Here is a 27,570-nt window from a genome sequence, read left to right as displayed (position 1 = left end):
CTTTTATTACGGTTTTTTTTTAACAATGTATGATCTAGAGAAATAGCCAGCTGCCTTCCTCCCCTTAAACAGTTCAACCGTAATACATGTGCTTCTAGGAATGCTCATCAGTATACCCTTGAGTCTGATTTCATTCATAACGTCAAAGATTTATTCTTTACTACGCAGACGTGCCTTACCACATTCAGTCTTTCCTAGTCATTGAAATATTCAGGAATTCAAAACGAATGTTCACGGACATCTCCTTTCACACACTCTCTCCTGTTGTGTCTCTGCATAAAAAGGGTAGTATTATCCCCTAGCAGTACCAGTGACATGATGGTTAGTGCATTGGACTGTCATGCCAAAAGGTCTTGGGTTCAATACTTGCCTGTGACATCTAAAGTTTTTTCACGGGTAGCCGTTCAGATTCTGTTTAAAATTGTAGGCCCCCTCCAACCCTCACAACAGTGCTCGCACACAGGAATGCTTAAGAGTCAAGTCAATATCCCCTAGTTCTCAACGGACTGATGCGCCAACTAATTTATTTTTAACAAGAACAGAATTTCTTGTTTTTGGAAAGAAGCCACGTTTTAACTATTACAGTTCTATCACACATTTCCTTATTATATTATTTGTTAAACAAAAAAGCAGTAATTTTGTTTTTTTTGGTGAACAAAAACAATCGTATAAAATATATAATGTGGTTTAATATGCATATACATTATGGTATTGTCCATCAGCCTTCTTTGTAGAACATTAATAAACATTTTTAAGCAGTACCCAAGAACTCGTCTTTATCTTAAGTCTGTGACCGATTTGGTTAAAAGTCTGAAATCAATACTGTTTGATAAGAAATATACAAAAACAATCTTTTGAAAAGAGGTACAAGTGGTTTAACTTGGATAACCTTAATACTTACTTAAAAAAAATTAGTAGTTTATAAATCATAACTAAATTGTTTTGAAAAATATAAATACTATATACTAAATATAAATACTATTTTTAAATAAAATATTTAAATACATCAAATCAAAAAAAAAGAACGGAAACGGACCATGAAATTTAATTATTGCTTCTCTTTTTTAACAATGCCATAATATTAGTTTAATAAAAAAAGAAGTTTTCTCAGCTTTGAAGAAAGCCCTTAAGCGCTGTGGCCCTCAATCTACTCGTAAAGTATCACCGCACTGTTTCTATTGATATTTTTTACACTGCTTTTGTAAGCTCTATCATAAGAACTTTAAAATTGCTGTAAGAAGACTTAAAGGCGCGCTATATAATTCTGACCACAAAAATAATCTTAAGGAATGTTAGTTTATCTATAAATAATCTATTAGAATATTTGTTTAGCCTTTAACAATTTTACCACATCAAACAACCGTTTTCACAATCGTTCTCAAAACTGGCGGGGACCCTTTGGAGTGAGCCTTTTAATCGAACTGTTACAGAATTTAACTTGAATATAATGAAATCGCATAAATGGTATCGATATCTTTGTTATAAACTTCTTCAACGTTAAAATCTTTATTTCCTGCTTATTTCTTGCGAGCCACTGAAAATGACCTTTGATTCTTTCCACAATAACTTTTAACAGTCAAGGTGTTAACAAATGGTGTTTAGAGCGTCGATAGCCCTTTATGTGTTGATGCTATCTAATAAGCATTGGATTTAATGAATATATCTAATTCTCAGGACATTCCTCTTCTAAAGGTATTCGTTCCCGTACTGCATTCATAATCGTACATATGTAAGGCAATAATTGCTATTCTACTTTCTTTATCGCATCACTTCATGGTAACAGAAGCGAAACTGAAACCAAATTAACACCAAATTGAATGCTTTAAATATTTAAAAAAATAGATAACCATTTTATTCAAATAAATGTTTTGAACAGCAGTCTTGAAGTTATGTATGTAACAGAATTTATGGCAATACTAGTTAGTTGAATTGAAAATCAAAGACATTTTAGGTTTTTTGAAACAGTCTATTGTAAATAATTTGAGAACTTTGAATATGTATGTAAATGCATATTTCTTAAGGCAATGACTATAGAAGAAATATACATTTGAAATATTTTCTGAAAAATATTAAATTTAAAATTGCATAATTCCAATATATCGGGACAATTCCTAGGCTATTAACACATATGTACGAGTATATAGGAATTGTAGCCACTCAGAAATTGGCTAATACAATTGTTCAGCTTTTCTAAAAAGTGTTTGGTGAGAGATGTTTTGACTTATCCACCACGAATTACTAATTGAAAAACTTTGATAATGAGACTAAGCAGAACCTCTAGAGGAAGAAGATTTGATGAACGTTTGATTTTGATTAAAACATGTAACTTCAGATTTCACAAAACGGTAACACACTTAAGATATTTTAAATATATAATTAATTTCATAATTGTGCGCTTATAATCGCTAAAACTCTGATAACCAATTAGCCTCACTTCAAAACATTTTAAATATTTAAAAAAATCTTAACTTCTTCTATTTGCTGTCGTTTTTTATTCCTTTGCTTTTAATACTAAAAACCGTCACCATATGCACGAATAAAAATGATTTATATCGGAATTTTATTTTAACAGCTTGCAAGGATGGTGTCCTAAATTCTATTTATTTTCGCGTAATTTTACTTCGCAAATCGAAAAAAGGACAATGTACATATATAGTATCTTGTATACATATAAGAGTATACATAGGTAGAAAAAAAGGATATTTCAAACTGCATAATTTAGTAGATTGTCTTAAAAATGTTCATTTTTATTTTTTTAATAAAACAATAACAGCGAAATGCCGCGAAATTTATCTCAGTTTATATAAGGTTTAATTTATGGAGATTGTTTCCACTCAACTACCTTAAGGATTATAAATCTTTGTGCAGATGTTTTATTCGTCGTGTGAAAGGTGGATATATGGAATATAATGTCGTAAATAAAGGAAAAAACACTTTTCAACGTCTAATAGGCGGTGTTGGCCTCTCTGATGAAAAGAGGACTATGCTTTAATGTTAAGATAAAGTCTTTTGAGTATCAACGAATAGAAAACAGCGCTACAATAACTTTATACAGATGCAATGTCTAGAAATGCGAAAATGTTATTTAACTTCTTATACAATAGCTCCTGAGGTAATTTCTTACATATAAGTCTTTAAGTTTTGCTCAAAATTTGAAAATCTTGTAAATCAAGTAATTCATTAATTTAAGAATCAAAAGGAAGATCATTCTTTGAGGTTTCTTTGAAACAACTCCAATAGCAGACGAAATGATTCGCTTTTATACAGATGGATCCAAAAACAATGACGGACTTTCCTTTAGTTTTCCTAATCACGCGTGTTCGAGCAGAACTTCTGTACATCAAACAAGACAAAGAAATCGTGATACTGACTTCAAGCCACCGTACAATTATTGGAATCTTTCTCTATAAATACACTAAAAGTCCAAAATAGTCGATCGTCTCTTGCGGAGATGGAAAAACAGGCATTTTATGAAACTGCAAAGTTGACCAACTTGTTAAAATGTAACTACTTTACTTTTGATGGCAAACAAATCGGTAAAGCCTTGGATATCTGTAACCTTATGCTAAAGCATGACATTATGCTAAAGCATGACACAATATAGAGAAACCGAGAAACCATATAGAGAAACCGAACCACAGATAGACTAACACCACATTACTCTTTCAACAAAACTAATTCTGCCAAAGCTTGATGCTAAAGCTAAGAGGGACTAATTTCTTTTGGAAGATTATACTTTAGCTTCATTATAGGTGTCGTTAAAGGGAATTTCTTAGTAAGCAAACATGCATTTTGACTTGGAGCTCTTGCATTCGATTTTGTATGGATGCAAAAGGACGAGTTCATATTCATGTTCTGCTTTGGCACTAAGACGCAGACTTCTTCTAAAATGATCATAGCGATTATTTGTCTCAAACCCCCAAATGTTTCAACTAGTAAAGGAGATCCGTTTTGTTTACAATGTGCTTAAAAGACTAATTCATTAATTGTTCCAACGTTTCTTTTGCCAACATTTGCCCTTCGCCATTTCTGGTTAAATGGGTTCGTTAATAAGCAAAATTGGCGAATATGGAGCTAAGACAATCCTTTCAGGCGGATCATACAGCTCATTTTATTTTGCCGCTAAATTAATTTCCATTTAATTGCATCTTTTCGCCACATCTTATTGGGTTTTTGTTTTTGTCGACAAATAAGAACTTTTCGATACATTGAAAAACGTAGGAAATATTTGACTAATCGAAAGGAAAAACATTTATTATTAGTTCCGACGTTGTTGATGAAGTATATTTTCTTAACTTACACTCCTTTTCGTAAATCAGCTGTCCTAGATCTTTTTTGTGTGTTTAAGAATGACTGTTCAGTAGGTCCCGATTCAATTTCGACATAGTATTACAAGTGTGTAAAAGTGTTTTAGTTGAACCCCGAAAAATGTCCAGGTATATTGAAAAAGTCGTTTCTATTTTGTACACCAATATTTAAGAAAGCGGACAAGGCGGACATATCTGTTTGAACAAGTTGTTTCTGAGAGTGTTACATTTGTTAGTAAACATTTCATTTGCGAACAGCAACACGGATTCATGAGACAACGAACAACAACAAATCTTCTCACGTTCTCAAATAAATGTTCAAATGCTTTAGAAAAGTAGTAAGAATTTGACTATATAGTGAGTATGGTAGGTAGAAATGGCGATCTCAAGGCAACCTAGCCTGAGATCCAATTAGCGCTGTAGTGTACCGTTTTGATACCAAAAACTCGTTTGACCTTTGATTGAAAGGGATAGATTTATAGAGAAGCTTCATAGCGATTATGTTAGAGCCATTTTGTCGCATTGAGAAAAAAGATTAGGTCTCTAATCTTTGTCTCAGATAGCTCATCAAGTTCTTGAAAAAATGCTTTTGCAAAGTATTTCATTCTAGTGTTTGCCAAAGCAGGACATTTGCAGATGAAATGGATTATCGTTTCACTTTCTCTTTGGCCACTACAGCTACGGCAAAAGGTGTTGTAAGAAATACCCAACTTCTCTGCATAGAGAGTATACTCACTGACTTTTCTAAAGCTTTTTGAGCAACTAAGCCAGAGAATTATTTTAATCAAACTTGAAGCTCTTCCACAATTTTTCTTCGCTCGGATCAAATCTTACGATAAAAAAGATTATAACAAGAAAAATTTAGAAATTTTATTTCAAAAATTTATTGCTCAATCTGGTGTTCCCCAGACGTCGTGTTTGCTCTTAAGTAAGATTCTCTTTAGCTGATGACATGAAGATTTTAAAATAATAATGTCCACCCATGGTCGTATTCTTTTGATAGTTTTACATTTCACTGAATTAATTACTTTAATTTAGTTCTGTTCCACCATTAAATTTACACACACGAGCAACATTTATTTTATTGTAAGTGAAGAAAGGGCTATGGTTGGTATAATTAATCTCTACGCAAACGAAATTAATAATTTTTATATTACTTCTTCTTTGTACAATTGCCATTTTCGGATTCATTTTGAACATGTTTCACAAGTTTGGAATTTCATTTTGAGAAACTCAGGAAACTCGTATTGAATCAATTCAACATAATTTCATTCCATTTTTGGTATTTATTAGGGTGATCCTTATGGTCTGCCTCCCTAAGAACAGTATTCAACTTCTTCAAATGCAATTTCTCTACCAATGGCGTGTTAGTTATTATTTAATATTTCTTCATCAATACCGAAAAAATAAAAAAGTAGGTGGAGCAACGGTCCGTTGAGAATAATGTTGTCATTAGCGTGGAAATAATGTTGTCAGGGATGTAGGGGACCGAACGGATAATTTGAGAAAGCATTTTTCATAACAAGAATATCTCTTGAAGGATTTGTCAATTCCTCGAAAGAGCCAGAACCTGTGAAAAAAACTTTAGATGGCACATACAGGATTGTGTCCGCCAGCACCTCTGGCATGACAGTCCAACGCACAAACCTCGTGTACTGCACCAATACCATAAACTATATTAAAAAAAAAATGTCATAAAATTATCTACCAGATTATTTATTATTTCAAGTTCTTAACAAATATCCTAAACGCAATAAGTAGCTTAAGATGTTTCTAAACAATTCTAAGTCATTATAAAAAATAAAATTAAACACTTATTAATTTAAAGGATGTTTTTTAAATCTTTCACACGTATGTTTTCAGATTATATGTTACTTTTTCAATAGAAGTGATTTCAAACCAAAAAATTTATCTCTCTATGAGGCAGACGACAGAATGTCAAAATCCCAGTCTAATTTGATTTCCAATACCTGCCTACCTAGGCATGAATGTTGTATACATATCCGATCAGTTCATAATCTTTCATCTTACAAAAACAAAAACTTCCAGGTCACTTTATTATGATTGGTCACTATTTTCAAGGATTCTTTTATTTCTCTACTACCAAAAATCAATAACCTCAACATAGGCACTTAAGTCTTCTAAATTCTATTTATGCATTTTTTTTTCATTTTGTTGTCCTTTCGAATTTTTCCTTTTTTCAAAATACTGTGCAAAAATGTATTTTCAATTTAAATTCTCATCCATTCATATCATTCTATTTTATTTGGTTTTCTGTTTCCTTTTTTTATGTCCTTAGGACATTTTTGTGGTATGGCAGAAGGCGAGAGCATTCTCATACAAAGTGTACATTCACTTTGCTGTGTTTGTGTCCTAGTCCTAGTCGTAGTCCTTCCGAATCGTTCGCTCATGACCAGGCTCTTTTCAAACCGAAAAAAGGATTGAATATACTTGATAACTATTTTATGAATGAAAAACAAAAAATTGAAAACAAGGATTCACCGTAGCCGTTTGCTTTGTTGGAAAAGATTTGGTGTGATGAGATTATTTCATTTTGTTCACGGTTGTGTATTCAATGACTTCTATATGAGACTGGCTACAGCGTCATTCATTGGCCGTCTGACTTTGATGACAATGACGGCATCATATTGACATAACAAACCATTCTCTTTTTTGTTATGTCAGTATTTGAATTCAATAGAAAATCACAGAATTGAATTGATGGATGGAAAAACATAAATTAAATATTTTTGTAATAATTTTATTCTTTTAAGGGAATGGATGAAATCAGATTTAATTTCACGTTCTTCATTTTGAAAGTGACCATTTTATCAAGCAAACTGTGACAGGTGACAGGCGAGACAAGAATTTTGATATATCATTTTGCGGAACTACAGCTGATATAGAGAACCAGGCTCATTCAACCATTCCTTTGTGAGCGAAATGTAAGGGATTAAGAACTCCTTAAAGAAGCCGTTTTAAAGAAAGAGCAGGAAACTTAATCGGGAATCACATTTCGATCGACGGTAGGCGTTACAAGGTAAATCAGGATTAGCAGGAGTAAGGCAAATTAAGTTGTTCTTTTAAATAGTTGTCAAAATCTAGAATAATTTTAACTTAAACATTTGTACAATTCTTTAATTACTAGAGAATAGAATGAAGGAGAGTGCCATCGATACCGCTCAACGATCATACTCTGTAGCTTATGGCTAAGACTACCGTTGGTCTGTAAAAAGGATTGTACATTTTGAAAATATAAATTAAATAAGCTTTATCGACAGTTTTTCTGAAAAAATGTTATTGTAAGTGAAGTTAACTGGAAAACTGTGAAATTTTTTCTTAAAGTTGACAGGTTTCAAAAATTATTTAATATTAGAGCTGCCCGGATAGTATTACTTGAATACACAAAATTAGAAGAATCTTAAATTCATTTATTATTTCAAGACAGAGTTTCGAGGAATATTTCTCTTCTTTGTTGGGATGCCTGCGGCAAGGCAGATCGGGTAGTTGGTGATTGCCTAAAACTTGCCAGCAATGCAACTTTCTGGCCATGTCGAACTTCTTGCTTTACCTCCTCGTGGTGGCCTTCGGGCAATGATTTGCGTATCCCTGTATACATAAGTTAGCAAAAATTGCAAGGGCGAAGTCTCCTGACTCTTCAGGATAGATTACGGAGATTAGCACTCTTCGTAACTGAAATACATACCGCTTCAGAAACCGAAATTACGCCTACGATAACATAGCTATTGTAAATAGACAAAGATTGGTTTCTGGAATGTGAGGACGCTTCTTGATGAAGGAAGTGAAGTCAACCGGGATCCGTCTACAACAACACTCCCCGCGGAGATATTATTTTAGTTGTGGGAGACCTCAATGCTAAGCTTGGCAGTAACAACAACGGGCTAAGGAATGTGATGGATGTTCACGGAGTCGGCAATTGCAATGATAATGGTGAGAGGTTCATTGACTTCTGCAACGCCAATAGCCTTGTGATTGGTGGCACTATGTTTGAACACAAACTGTGTCATAAAATTAGCTGGGTGTCGACCACTTCGTGATTAGTCGACGTTTTACGAGCAGTCTCTTGGATGTACGAAACAGAAGAGGCGCCGATATGGAACTTGCCCGTGACCACCACTTAATGATAGCTACCCTTAGATTCGTATAGCTACAGTTCGAAGACCCAACGGAATAACACGAGCCCCCAAATTCAACATATCCAGATTAAAGGACCCCAGGACTCGGCAACAATTTAGGACCAACCTGTCACACGAAATGAGAACAATAAGCAGCACAGTACATGACGACATCGAACACAATTGGAATGCTGTGAAAAATGTTTTCATTTCAGGTGCTGACAGAATAGTAGGACGGAAAGAAGGAAGCAACAACACTTGGCTTCTAGAAGAATCTTGGGCAAGGATCAACGAACGCAAACAGTTAAGGGCTCGAATAACTGCTGCATAAAGGGAAGAAAGAAACGAGCTGGAGTCCTCGTATCGGTTCGCCGCAGAGTGCGCTGCAACAAGCGTAACTACATCAATGCATTGGTGCAAGAAGCAGAAGATGCTGCAAACAGGATCGTTTACAGAATAACCATAGAGCTGACCAGTGCACTCAGCTCAAAGCAACACCTGGTAAAATAAGTAGACGGTACTGTGATAAGTTCGGTGGATGAGCAAGTCAGAAGGTGAAAAGAACACTTTTCCTCGGTTTTAAACCGAGTGTTGCAAACAACGTGCAGCCGATACCTTCGGAAGCGCCTGAAGAAACTAATCCCCCAATCCGCAACGCACCTCCCAGTGAAGATGAGATCGTTGCCGCAATTACAGCACTTAAGAACAACAAAGCGGTAGGACTTAATGGAATCCCCGCAGAGCTTTTAGAAGCAGCGCCAACGTCATCAAGCGAATTGCTTCATCCGATCATAAAAGAAGCCTGAAAGAAGGGAATTATCGTCAAGCTTCCAAAGTCCTAAACCTGGAGAAGAATTTGCGTTTTACCTGTTGTTGCCAAAATAGAAGCTAAAGTCATACTGGAATGCATCAGAGAACACCTTGAGGCCACACTCGATGCCGAACAAGCAGGATTCCGCACTGCATTCTCCTGTATTGATCATATCAACACCCTGCGGATCATTATCGAACAGTGCGTTGAATATCGATAACCAGTACACCTGCTGTTTATCGACTTCGAGAAGCTCTTTGATAGCGTCAACAGGGAGTATATCTGGTTAGCTTTGTGGAGTAGAGGCATCCTAGAAAAACTAATTGCTATTATTAAAGCAACATATGGTGAATCTAAGTGTCACGTTCTGCACGATGGTAGGTTCTCAGATGATTTTGAAATCCGAAGCGGAGTCAGACAGGGCTGTATTCTGTCGCCAATGTTGTTTTTGTTGGTGATAAGCGATGTAATGCGCTCAGCTCTCTCAGGTAGCGGAGGGATCCAATGGACTTTGGCATCCTATTTAAAGCACTTGGATTACGCGGACGATGTTTGCTTACTCTCTCATAGGATCATGGATCTCCATCAAACGACAAAAAGTGTGGAGACAGAAGCAGGAGTTGTGGGGCTGAAAATTAATTCCGAAAAAAAAACTATAATGATCAGCCTCGGAACACGACCATTCTCTCAAATAACTATGTATTCAATACCTTGGAAGTATCGTCTTCTCGCCAAAAGCGGCGTTAGGTATGCTGTCAAAAATTTGGAGGAATAACTCCATCAGCTTAAGAACAAAGCTACGACTGTTTCGCACAAAAATGTCGAATCTGTGCTTTTTTATGCGTGCAGCACTTGGAAGGTTACTTCAACCATAACAAGAAAGCTGTAGACATACGTGAATAGATGTCTTAGTAGCATCCTAAGGATTTTCTGGCCAAACCGCATATCAAATGAAGGACAGGTCAGGAACCTATAGAATTTATAATACGAAGACGTAAGTGGCATTGCAGTGGAACAAAAGCTTTCAGATTTGAGATTGTTTTGTTGAGTCAATGAGTAGAGTCAACATTAGCGTTGACCTGATAAAAAGCAACATACAGAATTTCAATTAAATATGAATCTCTGAACTCTCAGGAAAATCTTTTCACCAAGTGTGTTGTTAGAACTTTTATAATATTGACCAGTGAACGTTAAATTTGAGTCTCGTACAACACCAAGTTCAGAAAATTCAAATTTCAACATACAACATTATTTATTATAATAAGTTTGCATGTAAAACACTTTGTCTTACATTTGTCAATATTTAAAATCTAACGAATTTTATAGCTCCACTCCCAAAATTGAGTAAAGTCTTCTTGTAGCTGTTTTAAATCAATGATGGAGTAAATTATTTGAAAATTTGCACATCATCTGCAAAGATTAGCGATATAGAACTATTTAAAATCAGAAGGCAAATCATTAATAAATAAAATAAACAGCTATGGACTTAGGTGATTCCCTTGAGGTACACCAGAATTGAATTTAAGTTGACATGACCTACTGAACATGACGCTATAATATTTATCATACAGATATGACGAAATACACATAACGAAATGGTCGTAAAGTTAAATTTTAATTGATTTATAAAGAAGAACTGTATGACAAAATTTGTCAAATAAATGTTAAAGTCTGTAATCGACTTGAGAGTGTTTTTCGAATGCATCCAACTAAAAAAAAGTGGAAAATTGTAAAAAATGACTCAACTGAATATTAAGAACCCATCTTATGGGCCGGAGTTAGGTATGAATATTTATAAGGATCTGGATCCTTAGAATATTTCAGAGACTCAATGAAAAGAAGAAACAATGGATAATCAACATAAGACACATGATGGTATTCATCAGGACTGATTTAAAGTATTGTATAAAGGGTTTAGAAATCGAAAAATTGGTTAATATAATGTAATCGACTTGAGAGTGTTTTTCGAATGCATCCAACTAAAAAAGTGGAAAATTGTAAAAAATTACTGGAGTTAGGTATGAATATTTATAAGGATCTGGATCCTTAGAACATTTCAGAGACTCCATGAAAAGAAGAAACAATGGATAATCAACATAAGACACATATTTTTTTTAAAACGTAAATGATGGTATTCATCAGGACTGATTTAAAGTATTGTATAATGGGCTTAGAAATCGAAAAATTGGTTAATATAATGTAATAGCGTCAGAAGAACAAAAAAATCGACAATTCGATTTTAAGAGTTTTTGATACAGCTTGTTTTCTGTAAGTCAGTCAAAATAATTGACAACCAAATATAGTACCAAAAGGAAAGTTCGCTATAAACAGAATCTAACCTATTTCGGTGAATGTAAACGTTGAGAACGAAAATAGACTTAGTCTGTACTATTTCCTTCGAACAGACTGTTTCAAAGGAGACTTTAAACGGAAAACAAACAGAATAACAGAAATGTAAATATTTCGGTAAATTTTGAAATTCTAACTAAAAAAATCACTTTTCAAAAAACTTGAATTAAGTCAAGCTTCTGTCAAAACATGTCCGGTCAGGTTAAAACATTTTCCAACTTCAGACGTTTTTAGTCGGAAAGACTTGAAATTTGTGTATATTGGATACCTTAGTTTATCACAATGTTATTCATCAATTGTATTACGGAATGAGGGACTGCACACAATTCAACTTCAAATGACCATTCGCCGATTATAAGACCGGAAAGTTTTCAAATACATCTAAAAGATGATATAAAAATAATTGCAATCAAATCATGCAATAAATTAAAAAAAAAATCACAAATCACCTCCACATCTATCATATACACAATAAAAATAAAAAAAAAACTTCTCGTTGTTAAAATACATTGCAATATGTCTGACAGTTGATGTAGTAAATTAAATTCCACAAAACATGAAATGTTATTAAAGTATGCTGAAGCCCTCTGATGCACGTTCGTAGGAACTTTTATATTGTACTACCTAACTTTTATATGTATATAGAAGTGGTGATGGCCACCTCCTACATACCTTATGCTTCATCCTCCATTTTGTTGGCCAACAACGTTTACAGAACGAGTACCTATGACAAAAAGAAAGATAATAAAATCCCAGGTACTTTGCACAAAAAGCACCGAGAATATTGTGGTAATAAATTCTCTCTGGAATTTCGGCATACAGCGAACAGAACACCGGATGCATAGTTGAAGCTTGAAAACCTGATGTTGATGGTGACTGAACGAGTCGAGCAAGGATGGTAGGAAGGATTTTGTAGGACATTTTATTTTGTGACCAATAAAGTAACACAACAAAAAAGTAATATCTTTTTCTTTTCTTTTTTTGGGTTGCAGGTGTTTAGGCCCTGACCATAGCCAACATCAGTGCTACCACCTACAGTCAGTGGTAAAGGTACAGTGTCCTTACCATTGCTGGTTTACCAGCACTTCCACAGCCACACAGTGGAATAGTTCCAAAGGATTTTCTTTTTTTTTAATTTAATATATGGGCCTTTTGTATTTGTTTAAATAATTTTAAAAGTTTTATATTATTTTTCATGTTTCTGATGGCTCAAAAGAGCCTTAATTAGAACATTTCATTTCTCTTGTCAACCTGAGACTATTTTATAACTATGGCGTGAACTTAAGGACACACTTTATAATTGTACACAATCTTCCATTGAGAGAATGGATAAAGCAAAACCACACAACGAATCATGTTCTAATTATTTGTCAAGCATAGAGACTAGATTTTTTTTGTCGGTCTGTATCTAAAGGATGAACCAAGGCTATTGAGAATATACTCGTTCTATACCTACAAACCTAAGTACAAAATATATGTACAAACGCAAAGCAGGAAGTAATCCTTCAAACAAATAAACCTACAAATGAAGCCAAGGATATTGTATACCTATGTTTTGTATCAAAATGAAGATACTTCTTCCGTTCTTCTCATCAGTGTCGACATTCAAGACGATACCCTATCATCATCAACAGTATCAGAGGCATCAACTTTAGCATCACCCTCAAAATGCTCATCTACGAGTAGTATTAGAGCAAGTACCCCATCATCTAGCATCAACTATATAAAGCCTGAATTTCTTTGCAATACTTAAGTAACCTTCACCCCGGTCGTTGTGGGTTAAAAAAGAAAGAAAACATATATTTATATCTAAGGTACCTACAAATAATCTAGGTATAAAGATGAAGAATAAGACACACATGATGCACGGCACAAAGTGGGAATTAAACTTAAACTCAGAGCCTTCAGGGTGCAAGAGGGGACTTCATCAAAAAGGATATACACACATACGAGTATATATTTCTCACCTCAATCTTCTTGTCATAAGCAAAATTTTTAGAGAGCATCTTCTATTTCAACTCAATGAAAAAAGGCGCAATTGTAGATTAATCCAGGCGCGACAGTGTTTTGGTTGGACAGGTCCGGATTAAAAATGAATGAATACAAATAATTGATTAAAGAAAACATATTCATTATGGGGGAAATTTGGGATAAAATCTTTCTTGTGAAGTTCATAGTTTTACATTTATCAACGTTAAGAAGCTGACAATAGGCAAGTTTAAATCACATTGCAATTCTTCACAATAACTAGAACTTCAAACAGTTTTGAAAATTATATAATCGTTGTTATTAATGATATTAAAAGAAAGCTTAAACACAGACGGTAAACAGTTTATAAATTAAGCAAAGAGAATAAGGCCTAAATGACTACCTTGTGGAATGCCAAAATTAAGTTTAAATTTGTTTAATTTGCAACCATTGAATAGTACACAGTATGATCCACCAAAAAAATAAGATAAAATATCAATTAAACTTTATTGTATCACAGCTTTAAGTATCGTAGTTGAAACTATCACTATTGAAGCCACTTTGAAAGAAGTCCGAAAGAAGTTGAGTTATAACTCGTGGATCGTGACTTGAAACGTCATTAAGCTTGAGAACAGATATTTAGGGGCAAGAATATTGAAGACATTTTTGGAAATCTTCACTCGATGTAAGAGTTTGTCAAACTCCTCACTGAAATCAGTAAAAAAACTTAAAGCATCGCAGTTGAAAGCATCAGTATTGAAGGCATTTTGAAAGAAATCCAAAAAAGGTTGAGTTATAACCTGTAGATGGTGACTTAAAACGTTATTCATAGTAATTGACATTCATTTTTACAATCTTGTAAAAATACCTTAAATTCATTTATAGATCTCTGCACGTTCTTCATTAGAAAATATCTCTTGAATCACACAAAATATTAAAATATTTTGCACTTGAACCCATTTCTGAAGACTGATCTCGATTTACAATTAAAATTAATAAAGCATTTTTAAAATGAACAAATCAGCCCTGGTTGAAGAGGATCAGTGGAAATATTTAGTAGTAGCTATAGTAGTATAGCGCCATCTGTTGCACGCTACGATCTGCTGCTCGATAACAGTTCAGCTTATACAGCCTTCCCTTATGTTTGGCCAACTACACGTTCTGATCATTCATTTGGCTTTTTTGAAATGTTGACGGCTAAGTGATACACAACCAGGGCCTCCATTAGACGAAGCTTTGATAATAGACACACTTTCCCAATAGGACTTTAAATGCTTAGTCCTTGCAAATTCAGCCCTGTTTGTCATCTCCGATTCTCTACGCAGAATCTAAGGCGATGTGATGGTTTAATAAAAAATAAATTCAGAAAAGGAATAACCATTAGCACCCACTTATTCTATCGTTCGTCACATAACACTTATGTATCGACCCTTATGGTTGGAATTAATAGTACGTATACGTTCTGTATGCCGTAGGGACTATGTTTTATTTTTCAGTTCTTGGCATCCAAAGTGTATAAGCCTCTCTCTGTGGCATATTCATTCGATATCAAAGAGAGAACAGATGGATGTACAATGTACATATCTGTGTATAGAAGATTCGCAGCAAGTAAGCGTTTGCAGTACACACGCTCTTACACATACATATAAAAGCACCTTGACATGATGAGTGACATCGTTTTCTAGGATGACATGTAAATCCATTTGAAGAGGGAGTCTTACATGTGCTATGCGGCATTAGTTAAGTGCATTCTTTAGAAAATTGTTGCCCGAGATGCTTACAACGCCGAACGAGAACGGCGCTCGTCGACGAAGAACGTCAATGTTTTATAATTGAGGTAGAAAATGATACGCGATGTCATACAAAAATAGAAGAAGGACAAGGGGGGAAGTGTACAAGATATGAGTATATGTACATATATAGGGATAGAAACAGAACAGTGACAAGAGGTAATATATATCGCAAGGCACGAGTCGATGATGACGGTATAGCTTAAGCTTTAGTTATAAACCTAAACTTGTATAGGTAATTCCAAAATAGTGAGTGACTTTTAAGTTGAAGTTGATGCAAAGCGGACTTTTTTTTTCTTATAAGTGCGAAGACATTTTTAAAAAATATTAAGGACAAGTTTCAGTATAGTTACATCACATACATACATTTATATAGATGTCTGTGTGAATGGTATGTTAAATAGCAGGAAACAGAGAACTTAAATACCTAAGCAAAAGAAATTCTTACGAACAAAGTTTGTATAATCGGCTTTATTCCTTTCTTTATAGACTTTTCAACTTCTAATACTTTGGTAAACACATAATTAATGGAATTAAAATTCTTTTACTTTTTCACAGTTACTATTGAATATGTTAAGTGTTATCAAAAGTGGATTTAATTCACTTTTACTGAAATTCAACAGTTAATAGCTAAAAGAGATATGTAGGATTGTAGGAATACAAAATGTAATGTAGGTGAAAGAGTTTCTAGGGGATGATTTGTGTTTTAAGACTGGTGGATCTTTTATGCAAATATTTTCTTAGGAATTCCCATCAATAAGTTAAACAGTTAAAGTAGTTTAATTATATTTAGTTTCAAAGATATCTAAAAATAAATCCAAAGTTTTGAGGAAGTTTATGAATAATAAAAATAATCTTGTCCTTAAACATGTGTTCTCAAGCTCAATGACGTTTCAAGGCGCGATCCACGGGTTATAACTCAACTTTTTTCGGACTTTTTTCAAAGTGTTTTTAATAGTGATAATTTCAACTCTGATACTTTAAGCTGTGAAATCAAAAACTTCGAGACTTCAACCTGTAGTTAATCTAATTTAATTGATTTCAGTAATGAATTTGACAAACTCTTACATTGAGTGAAGATTTCTTAACATGGCGTCAATTTTATTTCTTGGATAGATTGTACACTGTACTTTTCAATGGTTGCAAATCAAACAAATAAGAGTTTATTTTGGCATTCCACAAGGTAGTCATTTAGGCCCTTTTCTCTTTATTTAATTTATAAACGATTTATGGTCTGTGTTGAAGCACTGTAAATGCATCATTTATGCTGAATTCTTTTTAATATTTTGAATAGAATGCTTAAATGTATTAAATTATTATTATTTTATCTGACTTCTTTTTTACAGAATCTTAAAGTTTCGGTAAACATTTTATAATATAAGTCAATTTTTGCAGCAGTGTACGAACATTGTATCAAAGAAGAGTTTAAAGAAAGAAATGTATGTTAAAAAAGTAGGCAAGCACTACTTTTGTATCAAACACTCTGAGTTCAAATCTGTAAGCCCGAGCTTTCATTTAAGTTTAAGCTAGCATACAAATTTGGAGAAGTCGCTAATCAGTAGTTATCGGTGGAGATATGATTCTTTCTTCTTCTTCTTCTTCCATCTTGAATGAAGGATTTGCAGCGGACATTGCAATTTAGAAGTCAGAAGTCACATATGGATCTGAGAACAACAAAAGTGAATAGTTTCAGACATTATAACCCCTTATTAATGTTCTTGAGAAACAAATTATAGAAAATTGTTAGCAGAGTTGTTAAAGTAATTTTGACAGGCAGATAAACCAGCTTGTATAAGTTAAGGAAAAATTGATTGTATGAAACGTGGAAAGATGTTCTAAGACTTGAAAATCTGAGTCATTTGCTTGATAAACTTTGCAACTTACTTGAGGTGCCTCTATAGATACAAACGAATCTTACTTAAATAATGTTTTTTTGTTTTATTGTCTTGGTTCCTCTGCATTTGCAGTATTTATTGTTCTATTCCAAACGACTTGATAGCAGTCAACTTTTTTTTTTGAAAAAGATCAATTTTAAGCGTTAAATACGAATACGACTGAGTATACCGTACTAACTATTTTGTTCATATTAAGTGACTATTACACCAGAAGTTTACATGTATTTTATATTTTTGATCAAAAGAATTAAAAAAAAGTCGATACACTCATCGCCACTTGAATGGGACGCCATGTACACTCTTTTTACTTTTCTTATAACTCAAAAGCGGAATGATAAAGTAATAGTACTTTGCCCGTTATCTTTGCAAAAATCAGGATAAAATGCTGTGTCAAAGCAAGTCTAACAAACATGCATCGTGTTATTTCGTTATTTCGTTGTTAAAAAGATTTAAAATCAAGATGAAGCCACCCCTTAACCAAGTTCGAAAAGAGCAAAGCCTCAGTTTTTGCTGCGCACATGTTACCTGGACGTCTGAGTGGCATCGAGTGGTCTTCTCCGACGAAAAAGGATTTAATTTGGAAGGTCCCGAAGGATATAGATACTATTTCCATGATTTCCGCAAAGAAACTCATTATCTGGACCAACTGCATAGCAGAGTTGGAGCTGTAATGGTTTGGGGAGCTATTTCCTATTATAGCACCTGCAAAATACATTTTGTGGCAACAACAATGAATGCGTTGTCGTATAATGGTATATTGAAGGAGGCCTTTCCATACTTGCAAACCCTTTTTGGACCTCTGCCCTGGATTTATCAACATGATAATGCGCCAATACACTCAGCCCGGGTAGTTAAATCGTATTTACAGAGCCAAAATGTGAAGCTATTAAGCTGGCCGCCCTACTCACCGGACTTGAATATCATAGAAAATGTTTGGATCAGGAAAACAATATTCAACTATATCCGAACTAACTCAAACCATCAAATTGGTTTGGAGCTCGATTTCGCTAAATTATTTGGACACTTTGTATGCATCCCTTCCAAACAACATGTGTAAGGTTTTGGAGCAAAAAGGGGGCTCAACACATTATTAAAACATTTTTGTTTGGTAAATAAAATACTCCAGTTACCTCCAATTAAAGTAACGTTCGAAATAAAAAGAATAGTGATACTATAAAATGTTATTTTTATTAAAGTATCGTATTCAAGTGGTGAGAAATTTGGACCTCACAGTTAATAATTTTTCATTAATACTTAAATCCTTAGCATTAAGTCTTACGATTAAAACAAAAATAGGTCTCTAGCATGTTCGGTTTGGGAACGAGGAGTGTGTAACTAACAAAAATAGCTTTAGAAAATAAATTTCTATATTCTATTAGAGAAACAATAACACTTCATTTATTACCGGAAACGCTTTAAGATACAAATATTTTCGACATTCGTATTTTTTAGAACAGTTGTAACTTCTAAGCACTGCATCTCATAATTATACAACATTTCTGTAGCATCTATAGTTTAAAATTTACAGCCTGAAAACGGAAATTTTTGACTTGGGATTTTGTATGTCTATTATGAATTTAATATATAGAAAAGCAGTAAAGGTAACCTGTTACGATTTAATTAGAAATTTTGACCAATGTATGGATTCAGCTCTTTAAAGCAAGTGGACATTGAAAAGAAAACTCTTTATTGAACTTATAGGTATCATCATATTTTGAAAGTATTTTTAAAAAGACCAACCCTTATCTTTTTTATAAAATATTATACAAATTAATTTATCAAAAAATACTTACCCTACAGTAACATCAAATATATTGCTACCAACTGAACTTGACACAGCCATATCGCCGAATCCTTTTCGGGCAACAATCACTGAGGTAATTAGATCAGGTATTGATGTTCCAGCTGCGAGGAATGTTAAACCCATAACCTATAAATAGACAGACAATAAATTATAAATAATAAAAATCAATAAACAAATTATCGATATTTTATTTTAGATCAAATAATAAATAAATAAACTAACCTCAGGTGGTATTCGTGCAGTATCGCCGGCTACATTAGCCCACCACACCATAAGATATGAATAAGCGGCTATCCACAATATCGAACCAATAAATGTCACCGGATAGTATTGTTTGCCTCTGGGAGTTCGTGTATCGGGTAACGTTAGCCAAAGTGGAAATAGAAGAGGCGCCACCAGGACATAGGTTAATCGTTTTCGTGCAGTTGATGGCCAAGCCATACTTAAGGCTTCTGGTGGTTCTTCGATTTCGTTGCCCTGCTTAAGGTCCACATTTATGGGGAACAATTTTGTTTAAATTAAAAATAAAAATAACAAATTTATATTGAATTATTAAATTGTCATGAATAAAATATTTTATTTTATTAATTATTATTATTTTATTGATTTTATTTAAATAACTACAAATAATGAAATTGAAATTAATAAATAAAAAGAATGTATAAGAATCAATGGAATTTGAATTGAAAATGTAATATATATATAAATATTTTTAAAATAATTTTATTTCGTTTAACTGAGGAAGAAAATATGTTTAATTTATACATTTAAGAAAAGTTTTTTTTTTGTGATTTTGAATAATTTGTATTGTTTTGCAAATAAAATATTGAAAAATAAATGCCAAACGCAATGAAATATTTATGTAATAAATGAAATGCAAAATGGTGTTGCAAGCTAAGATGTATAGATATAGGTGTTATATGAGTGCTAGATTTTTATAAAAGTATAAATTTAAATAAATTTTGGATTTTTTTTGTTTAACAAAATTCAAAAATGGTAACGTTTTAAAGAAACTTAAATAATATTTAAAGCTATGAATGACTAAGCAAGCATTAGAGTCAAGCATTGTCACAAACATATACGTACATACGTGTTTTTATCATTACGTGAAAAGTGTTAAGTGTATTGGAAATATATTTTAAATTTATGGATTTTTAGCTATTTTTCTATATTTTATTTGTTTGTTTTAGTTAAAAGAGAGTTTTTAAAAAAAATCAATATATTTTATTAATAAATCAAAGCCCTGCTTAAAGATTCAGAACTATTGTACTCAAAAATAAGAAATAGATTAAACAAAAGTTTTCATAAAGGACTCGATCATTTTTTGAAATAAATAATTACCAAACTGACGGTAACTTTGACTTCCACCGAAAGAGCCATTAAAATTAATTGTCAAAATGACATTTTTATTTCGGAAAATAACTGAACTAAATGTCAAAACACAAGCACCAAAGCAAATAGAGGTAGCAATTAATTTTTGGAATTTGTTAGATTTTTCAAAACTCGGAAATGATGCTAATTCGAATTTGTCATGTATTTAAGGGTTTCCAAATAAATAAAAAATCTCCGTGGTTTTATTTATAGCATTATTTGAAAGGAGGAATCCAGCTAGGTATTGGAGCATAAATCGTTGAAATGACGGTAAGAAAGGCAGTACAAGAAACATTACCACCAATAATGAGGGCAATGATGCTATTCTCACTATTTCGTTCAAGTATTCAAAAGATTATGAATTATACTACATAGATTAAACACAGTGCGTGAAATTACGAAAGGAATATATCGAAATAAATGAAATACTGATTCACATTAGTTTGAAGGTTTGCACATTGTTTTAATTAAGTTTGGTGAAGCTTTCCACATTCCTCAAGGATTTTTATAGAAAACGGATATTACGGAAGTGTTTTAGGAAAGGATCTCAACTGATTATTTCACCAGATCATTTTTTGTAACAAAGCGTTTAAATAATTATAGTTTTAAGACCTTGCGGCATTCAATGGGTAAAATACTTCTTGCAATGTCGAATAAGACATAAACATTCAACAGAGTTTTTGTCAATTTCAAATATGTGATCAGTTCACATATTTTTTCCTCGTGGACAGTGGCTTTGGATGAGGGTTATGCTTGAGTTTTCAAAGCTGAGGCTACTTTCGTCAGCGAAACAACTAATTGGATAAGAAGTTTCAGACATTCAACTTCAAAACGGATTATTCTAAACTATATAGGAATTACTCGTATGTATATCCGAGATTCTACTACATTTCAGATAGAGTCAAATGAAGAACCATATGCTTCTTTTCAAAATCATCAATCAATTTATTGTTGAGAGATATTTTGTGTGTTTGGTTGCCTTTAGATTTTAAAAACCTGATGTGATAGATAAATTCGAATTCAGAACATCTTAGTCCTTTGAAAAAGAATTGTGTTGTTGGCCAATGTAATCTCAACTTAATTTTTGACAGAATTAAAAATCTTTTCAAAATATAATTCATTTTTTTCTTTACTCTGAGTTTTTGCAATTTTCTGTCAAAAGAGTAGAAAGCAGGTTTCGGTGCACATTGGATTTAAATTATTGAATTTGGCAATGACTGGCAAAGACAAAGTGTGGGTGTTCCACATTCGTGTAGTACGGTTAATGAATAAATCTCTGTACTTGAGTAGTAGTAGTACGACCGAAGTTGGGGTCGAGGGTATACTGATGTAGTGCTGAGCATTCCTAGAAGAGCGAGTATTACGGTTGAACGGTTTAAGGGGAGGAATGCAGCTGTCCATTTCTCTAGAGCATGAACCGTTAAAATAACGCTAAAAAAGGGTGAGACATGAAACCTTACGACGATGTTCAAGCGAGGTAAATAATTCAATGATAGTATTATCACCAATCAATCTAAATGCTATATGTTCAATACTGTCCAAGAGTCTTTTGTAAGTTGCAGCAGCAATATCCCAGAGATGGGAATTGTACTCAAGCTTGTATATGAAAGTAAGATCAGAGTGACGGAAAACTTCTTGCATCGCGTTAGAAAACCCAAACATCTATACTTTTAATTAATATTGTAAAATGCTATTTTAGTCGGAGTTTAATGAGTTTTTTATATTTTGTCGTTGAAATTTTACATCGGAAGAAGAAGGCTTTGGTTCTGAAAACGAATATGAAAAGCTACGAGTACTATCGTCAGCGAAACAGTGTATTGGATTAGAAGTTAAAAAATGAGAAAGAGTGTTGGGGATAGAACAGAGCCCTGGGGCACACCAGCTTTTATTTTGTGATTTTCATACTTAAAGCCATCCAATACTACTTGTATTGAACGATGCGAAAGGTAATTAGTAATTCAATGAAGTAAGGATTCATGGAAACCAAAAACACGCATTTTTGATAAGAGAGCCTGATGCCGAACCTTTTCCAATGCTTTCTCCAAAACGACGTCAGGATGTGAGATCACCAGTGGACATTTTGCTGCGAAAGCCGTGTTGTTGGTTATTAAGAAGCTTTCGATCATCGATGTATTTCTTGATCTGATAATAAATCAGCGTTCTCACGTCCTTGAAACGAAGGGACTTGGACTCAAAAGCGCATACAATTATAAAACACTACATTAAAGGAACATGTCTGTTCTAAATTCATTCACAGACCGAAATATTTCAAAAATGGACAAAAATCACTGAAAATAATGTATTAATCAAATGTATATACATAAATGAAAGAAAAAAATATATCAATTAGGATAATAAATAACAATTCTTTTGCTTTTTTATTCAGGACTCTGCCTCTTACAGGCTATTTTCTTAACAAATATATAAAATACCTAAACTCATAATGTCCCCATTTTTTCCTCATCACTAATTCTTCAATAAAACACACAAAAATAACAAAGGACAAGGTTCAAACTAAATCACGATTTGTCAACTTTGATTAATGTCCTTCGGAGAATGTTTCTATACTTCGTTTATATATATCAGTGCGTGTATGTGTATAGCTACCAACGATTTTCTTTCTTTTGATTGTCTTTTATCAAAATTGAAATCGCGAAAAAATCCTTCGGATGAAAATAAAATTGATCATAAATGGATTTTTATTTCTTTTCTTTGTGAATGAAAGTACTGATTGGACGGAGCGCCGAGCCGCGCCGCCGTTCCGTTCCGCGCCGGTCGTTTTCGCTTTGGTTGTATGATATTGAAAGAGAGAAAATCTAATGAATCGTAATTGGAACATACATACATATTTTTGATATCATTTATATTACGTACATATATGTAGGTGAACATGTTATGTACAAAAGTACATTTATTGAAGGACGGAGATGACGGAGGTTATGATGGACTTGATTTGAAGCATGGATAAAACGAAGTGTGACCATTATAATTTAAGATTATAATATTTAAAACTGCTTTGAATATTTTTGAAAATACCACGAAACAAACAAAATGACAGTTGTTCTCTAATGAAAAAAGAAAATGGATCTAGGTTTTATTTTGCAACTAAACAGAGAGGTAGTCAAAAAGTTTAACAATTTTTTGAAATTGTTTATGTATTTCAATAAAAAGTTTCATTTTCATGAATAAAAACTTATATTTTCAAAAGAAATAAATGGATGTTTATGAAAAAGAATATCAACAAAATGGCTGCATCATAAAATCCTTTTTATAAAATTTTCAAACCTACAATCCTTTGAAATTTGGAAAATAAAAACTGGAGCCAACTAAACTCATCATGTTCGACTTATCGTGTCTCAACTGGAAACATGACATCTCATCACAACCAAGCTCATGACTTGGGATAGCTCACTACATCCCACAACGGACAACTCATCATACAAACAAACATTAACATAGCGATGAGTTGTCCACTAGATTGCGATGAGGTTTGGTGTGTCCAGTTGAGGCACGATCGGGGGGATATTATGAGCTGAGTTGATACTAATTTAAACTTTCCAAAAGTCAAAAGATGGTAGCTTTAAAACTGATTTCTTAGTGGCCAGTAAAGCACCTGATGTGCTGCAAAATAAGGTTGTTGGACTTGAAAATTCATTTTCACATCAGCCCATCTGACAAAAAGAAGTTTCTCAAAAAGTTTGGATCTGTTATTTTCACTTAAAGTCAGAAATAAATGTTCATATTTATTTTGGTCAGTGGGAAAAGAAATGCTAGTTGATGAAGTTCAAATCAGTTTCAGCATTTCAATTGAATTCTTTTTGATTTTTGATTCGAAAAAGGTCGCTTAGTTAGATAGGAGTGGTTTTAAAGCCGAAAGTGAACAATTTTGTTTCCAAATTTTGAAGTTTCTGCAAGTTTCCATCAAAAAATCAATTGCATCAATGTCGAAAGTATTGTTAAGCTCAGGTCAGAATTCCATATTCGTATAGTGCTTTTTACGGGGATTTGTCCAATTTGCTTATAAACGTTAAACTTAAACTGTATAACTTAAAAGAAATGCAATTAAATATACATCTGTTGGCATGTACCTTTCTTTTAAATTATGGCTTTAACATAACATTGTTTATTTTCGTTTCTACTTCGTTCGGTTCGGTGCCTGTCCGAAGTTGTTTGTCCATTGTGATGTGATATGAGTCTTGATTACTTCTTCTGAGTTTCATTGAGGAAACCAATTGGAGTTACTTACGTATTACATCGCTGTGTTTGAGATCGTTTAGATCCTTATAGAAGAATTTTTCTAGGAAGGCCTTTCATTTTTTGGCTTGGTACAGATTTTTACTTTTCTTCGTTCATACAGCCTCCGCAAAAGTTAATTGACAATACGTCTAGCGACGCGACGCACATGGAATGCTTTCTTATTAGGTAGGGTCTAGTTGTGACATAAACTATCAAACTTATATGCAATATGCTTAGAGAAATCAAACACCTTAAACGCTTTAAATCTAGAATAGATCAGATAATTATCTATTGGCCTGACAGGTGGTGTCAGGTTATTACACCTGGTGTTGGTTTTCTTAATAGCGTCTTGTCTTAGCTAAAGCTTACACGTAGCGAAGCGGTATGCCAGCGTTAACAAAACGTGGTAGAATGGGTAGTAGTAATGTAGCATTTTTGGCTAGTTCGTTTGCTTTCCAATTTCCTGGAATCAATTTTTGTCTTTCAGTACACGCCTCCACCGACCTTCTCATAACTTTTTGATCCATCTGTATAGAAGTGAATTGACTCGTCTTCCAAAAAAATGTTCTCTCCTCCTGGAAGTAACTATTGAAATCTAGTTAAGGGATATTGTAGTTTGTGTAAATTGTTATCAATTCTATGTAAATAAGAATTACGTAATAAAGAATTACGTAATTAAGAATTACGTAGTAGCCAATTCTTTTACAAGTCCACTTGGATGAAGATCTTAAGTGAAAAGCAGAGATTGCAACTATTTGTTTGCTGAGTAGATCTAAAGGTGTTAAATTGAGTAGAGGTCGTACAAAGTGGGCTGCGGTTTACACCTTTGCTTAATGCTGTCCAATGATTAGAAGTGAAAGGTTTAAACATTCTTTGCTTCCCAGCTCTCTTAAAGGAATTTTAAGTCAAACGTTTTCCTCGTGTTAAAGGAGACACTATCAATTAAAAACTGATGAAATACTCGACTTAAATTCAAACAGAAGAAGAATTTAGAAGCTTACTATTGTTTTTTATGGAACCTTGAAGCTTGAAGGAATTATTTTTTGAAATGAGCCCTCCAAAATTCTCCATAAAAAGCTAAGAAAAACCCATTGTGATTGATGCAGTTTCAGTTAACGTTACTAAGAATTTTGTAATCAATTTCCCATAGTTGAAGAAATTCAAGTTGTATTAAGATTTGTAGTCTGGTACAGTTTTTATGTGCAAAAAAAAAAGAAAATCATCTTGTAATCCTTGCACACATATAAAACATCTCTAGACAATCATTTAAAAGTGATTCCGTGAAACAGCTCGCAATATCTATTTTCCATCTACCTACATTTTATATATTTTTGATCAAAACTTTTCAATCAAATTCACCTGATATGATGGTTCTGGCTGTGTGTTTTTATTTTATCGCTTAATAGTGCTGCTTCCATATACGAGTATACAAATATAGATATGGAAGGAAGTTGAATTCATTCATTCATTCATTCAGAAAAAAAGAACCTATGAGTTAAAAATAATCGATTGGAAAAGCAGTAAAGATAGATTGATTGCATGGCTATAGATAGGTAGGTACGCTGGGCTGGGTATCGGTACATACATATTATTTGTGTTTTCAAACGATAAAAAAAAAATAAATAGATTACGTAAGGGTACACGTAAATATATAGAAACACATAGGTATAAAAAGGCAAACGCTTGAAGACTTTTGAGAAATTTTTACCTTCCTAAACCTATCTATAAAGGCAGGCAGGAACTTAGATATATTTGCATCCAATTAAAGATTGAAAAATAAGCGTTTTTACCTATGCCTGTTTTCGTTAATTTTGGTTTGATTGAAAGTTTATTGGACTATCAAGGTTTTATTTTTTTTCGATCATTTAAGAACTGGTTAAGAAAATTAGAAAGAAAATAAAAACGAAGGGGATTGATTTCGTGTCAGATACTTCTTATTTCAATTGATACCTAATGATGTTTAAATTGATAAGAGTGATAAGCTAATAGGAAGATTTTGCTTTAAAAAGTCATAGGCCACTCTAGACTGAATAAATAAAGAAAAATAATAAATCGAAAGCTTATCTGACGTTAAACGTCGAGGATGGTCAACTGATGCAAATTGCCCATCTAGGTGATGCGTCCAATATTTTGGAAGTTTTTTTCTAAGAAGCATGAAGGGTAAACTTTTGGAAATTGCCTCTACTTAAGAAACAAATTATATAGCATTAACTATACTGGTGGTAACATGAGTGACCGTAAAGATGCCATTCTTCGAGTTGTTGGTAAACTGAGAGCTTTTGGTAAACCGCTAGAAGAATATGAAGTTGTTGCAGTTTTGTTGGTGAGTCTCCCAAAAACATATTCTAGGATCGTCATTGTCCTCAAAGGTCGAAATGAAGCCGTTTCGAAGATTGAATATGTCACTGTTAAGATGTTAGACGAATACCAAAGCCGTTTTGAAAGCAATGAAGATGAGGTTGATATGTGGTCTAAGCAAAGAAGAAATCCAAAGCCTTCCAAACCAAAGAAGACGGTTGTGTTTTTAGTGAAACCAACTAGGACATGTAAAAGCGAACTGCTACAAATACAAGTCAGCTTTACAAAAAGGAAAACATGCAGTTATCTGTAGTATCACTATCACATGATAACATCATCAATCAATAATTTCTCTCGTTTGTAGCGTAGTATCTGGTACATCGACTCTGAAGCTACAATCTCTATAACCAATGATAAGAAATTCTTTGAGTCCAAATTAACAACTCAAAAACATATCTTGCCAATGGTTCGTCAGTGATGTCTTCAGTAATCGGATGTGGTTGTCAATTACCTAATGGCGATAACCAGAAGATAGTGAGAAGTGTTATATGTTCCTGAGCTGGATGGAAGATTGCTTTATGTAGGAAGAATTTCAAACCAAGGAC

The 27,570-nt window shown here is 33.4% G+C and overlaps 1 protein-coding gene across 10 annotated transcripts in view; it reads right to left on the bottom strand.

Annotated features, from left to right (window-relative positions):
* The window catches only part of LOC129943429 (sodium/potassium/calcium exchanger Nckx30C), a 213,152-nt gene that overhangs the window by 9,457 nt on the left and 176,125 nt on the right, over positions 1-27,570 (bottom strand). For 5 of the 10 annotated variants that reach the window (XM_056052868.1, XM_056052869.1, XM_056052865.1 and 2 more), the window contains 2 exons: positions 19,283-19,540; positions 19,050-19,186 (listed from right to left, as the gene is read on the bottom strand). In XM_056052868.1, the coding sequence (XP_055908843.1) occupies positions 19,050-19,186; positions 19,283-19,540 (395 nt within the window). Of the gene's footprint in view, positions 1-19,049; positions 19,187-19,282; positions 19,565-27,570 lie in introns of all 10 variants that reach the window. The other 5 variants (XM_056052870.1, XM_056052872.1, XM_056052874.1 and 2 more) reach the window with 2 other exon arrangements.

This window comes from Eupeodes corollae, chromosome 1 (assembly GCF_945859685.1).
Source record: "Eupeodes corollae chromosome 1, idEupCoro1.1, whole genome shotgun sequence".
Taxonomy (NCBI): Eukaryota; Metazoa; Arthropoda; class Insecta; order Diptera; family Syrphidae; genus Eupeodes; species Eupeodes corollae.
The sequence above is the reverse complement of the archived record's forward strand: the minus strand, read 5'-3'. Positions and strand labels throughout refer to the sequence as shown.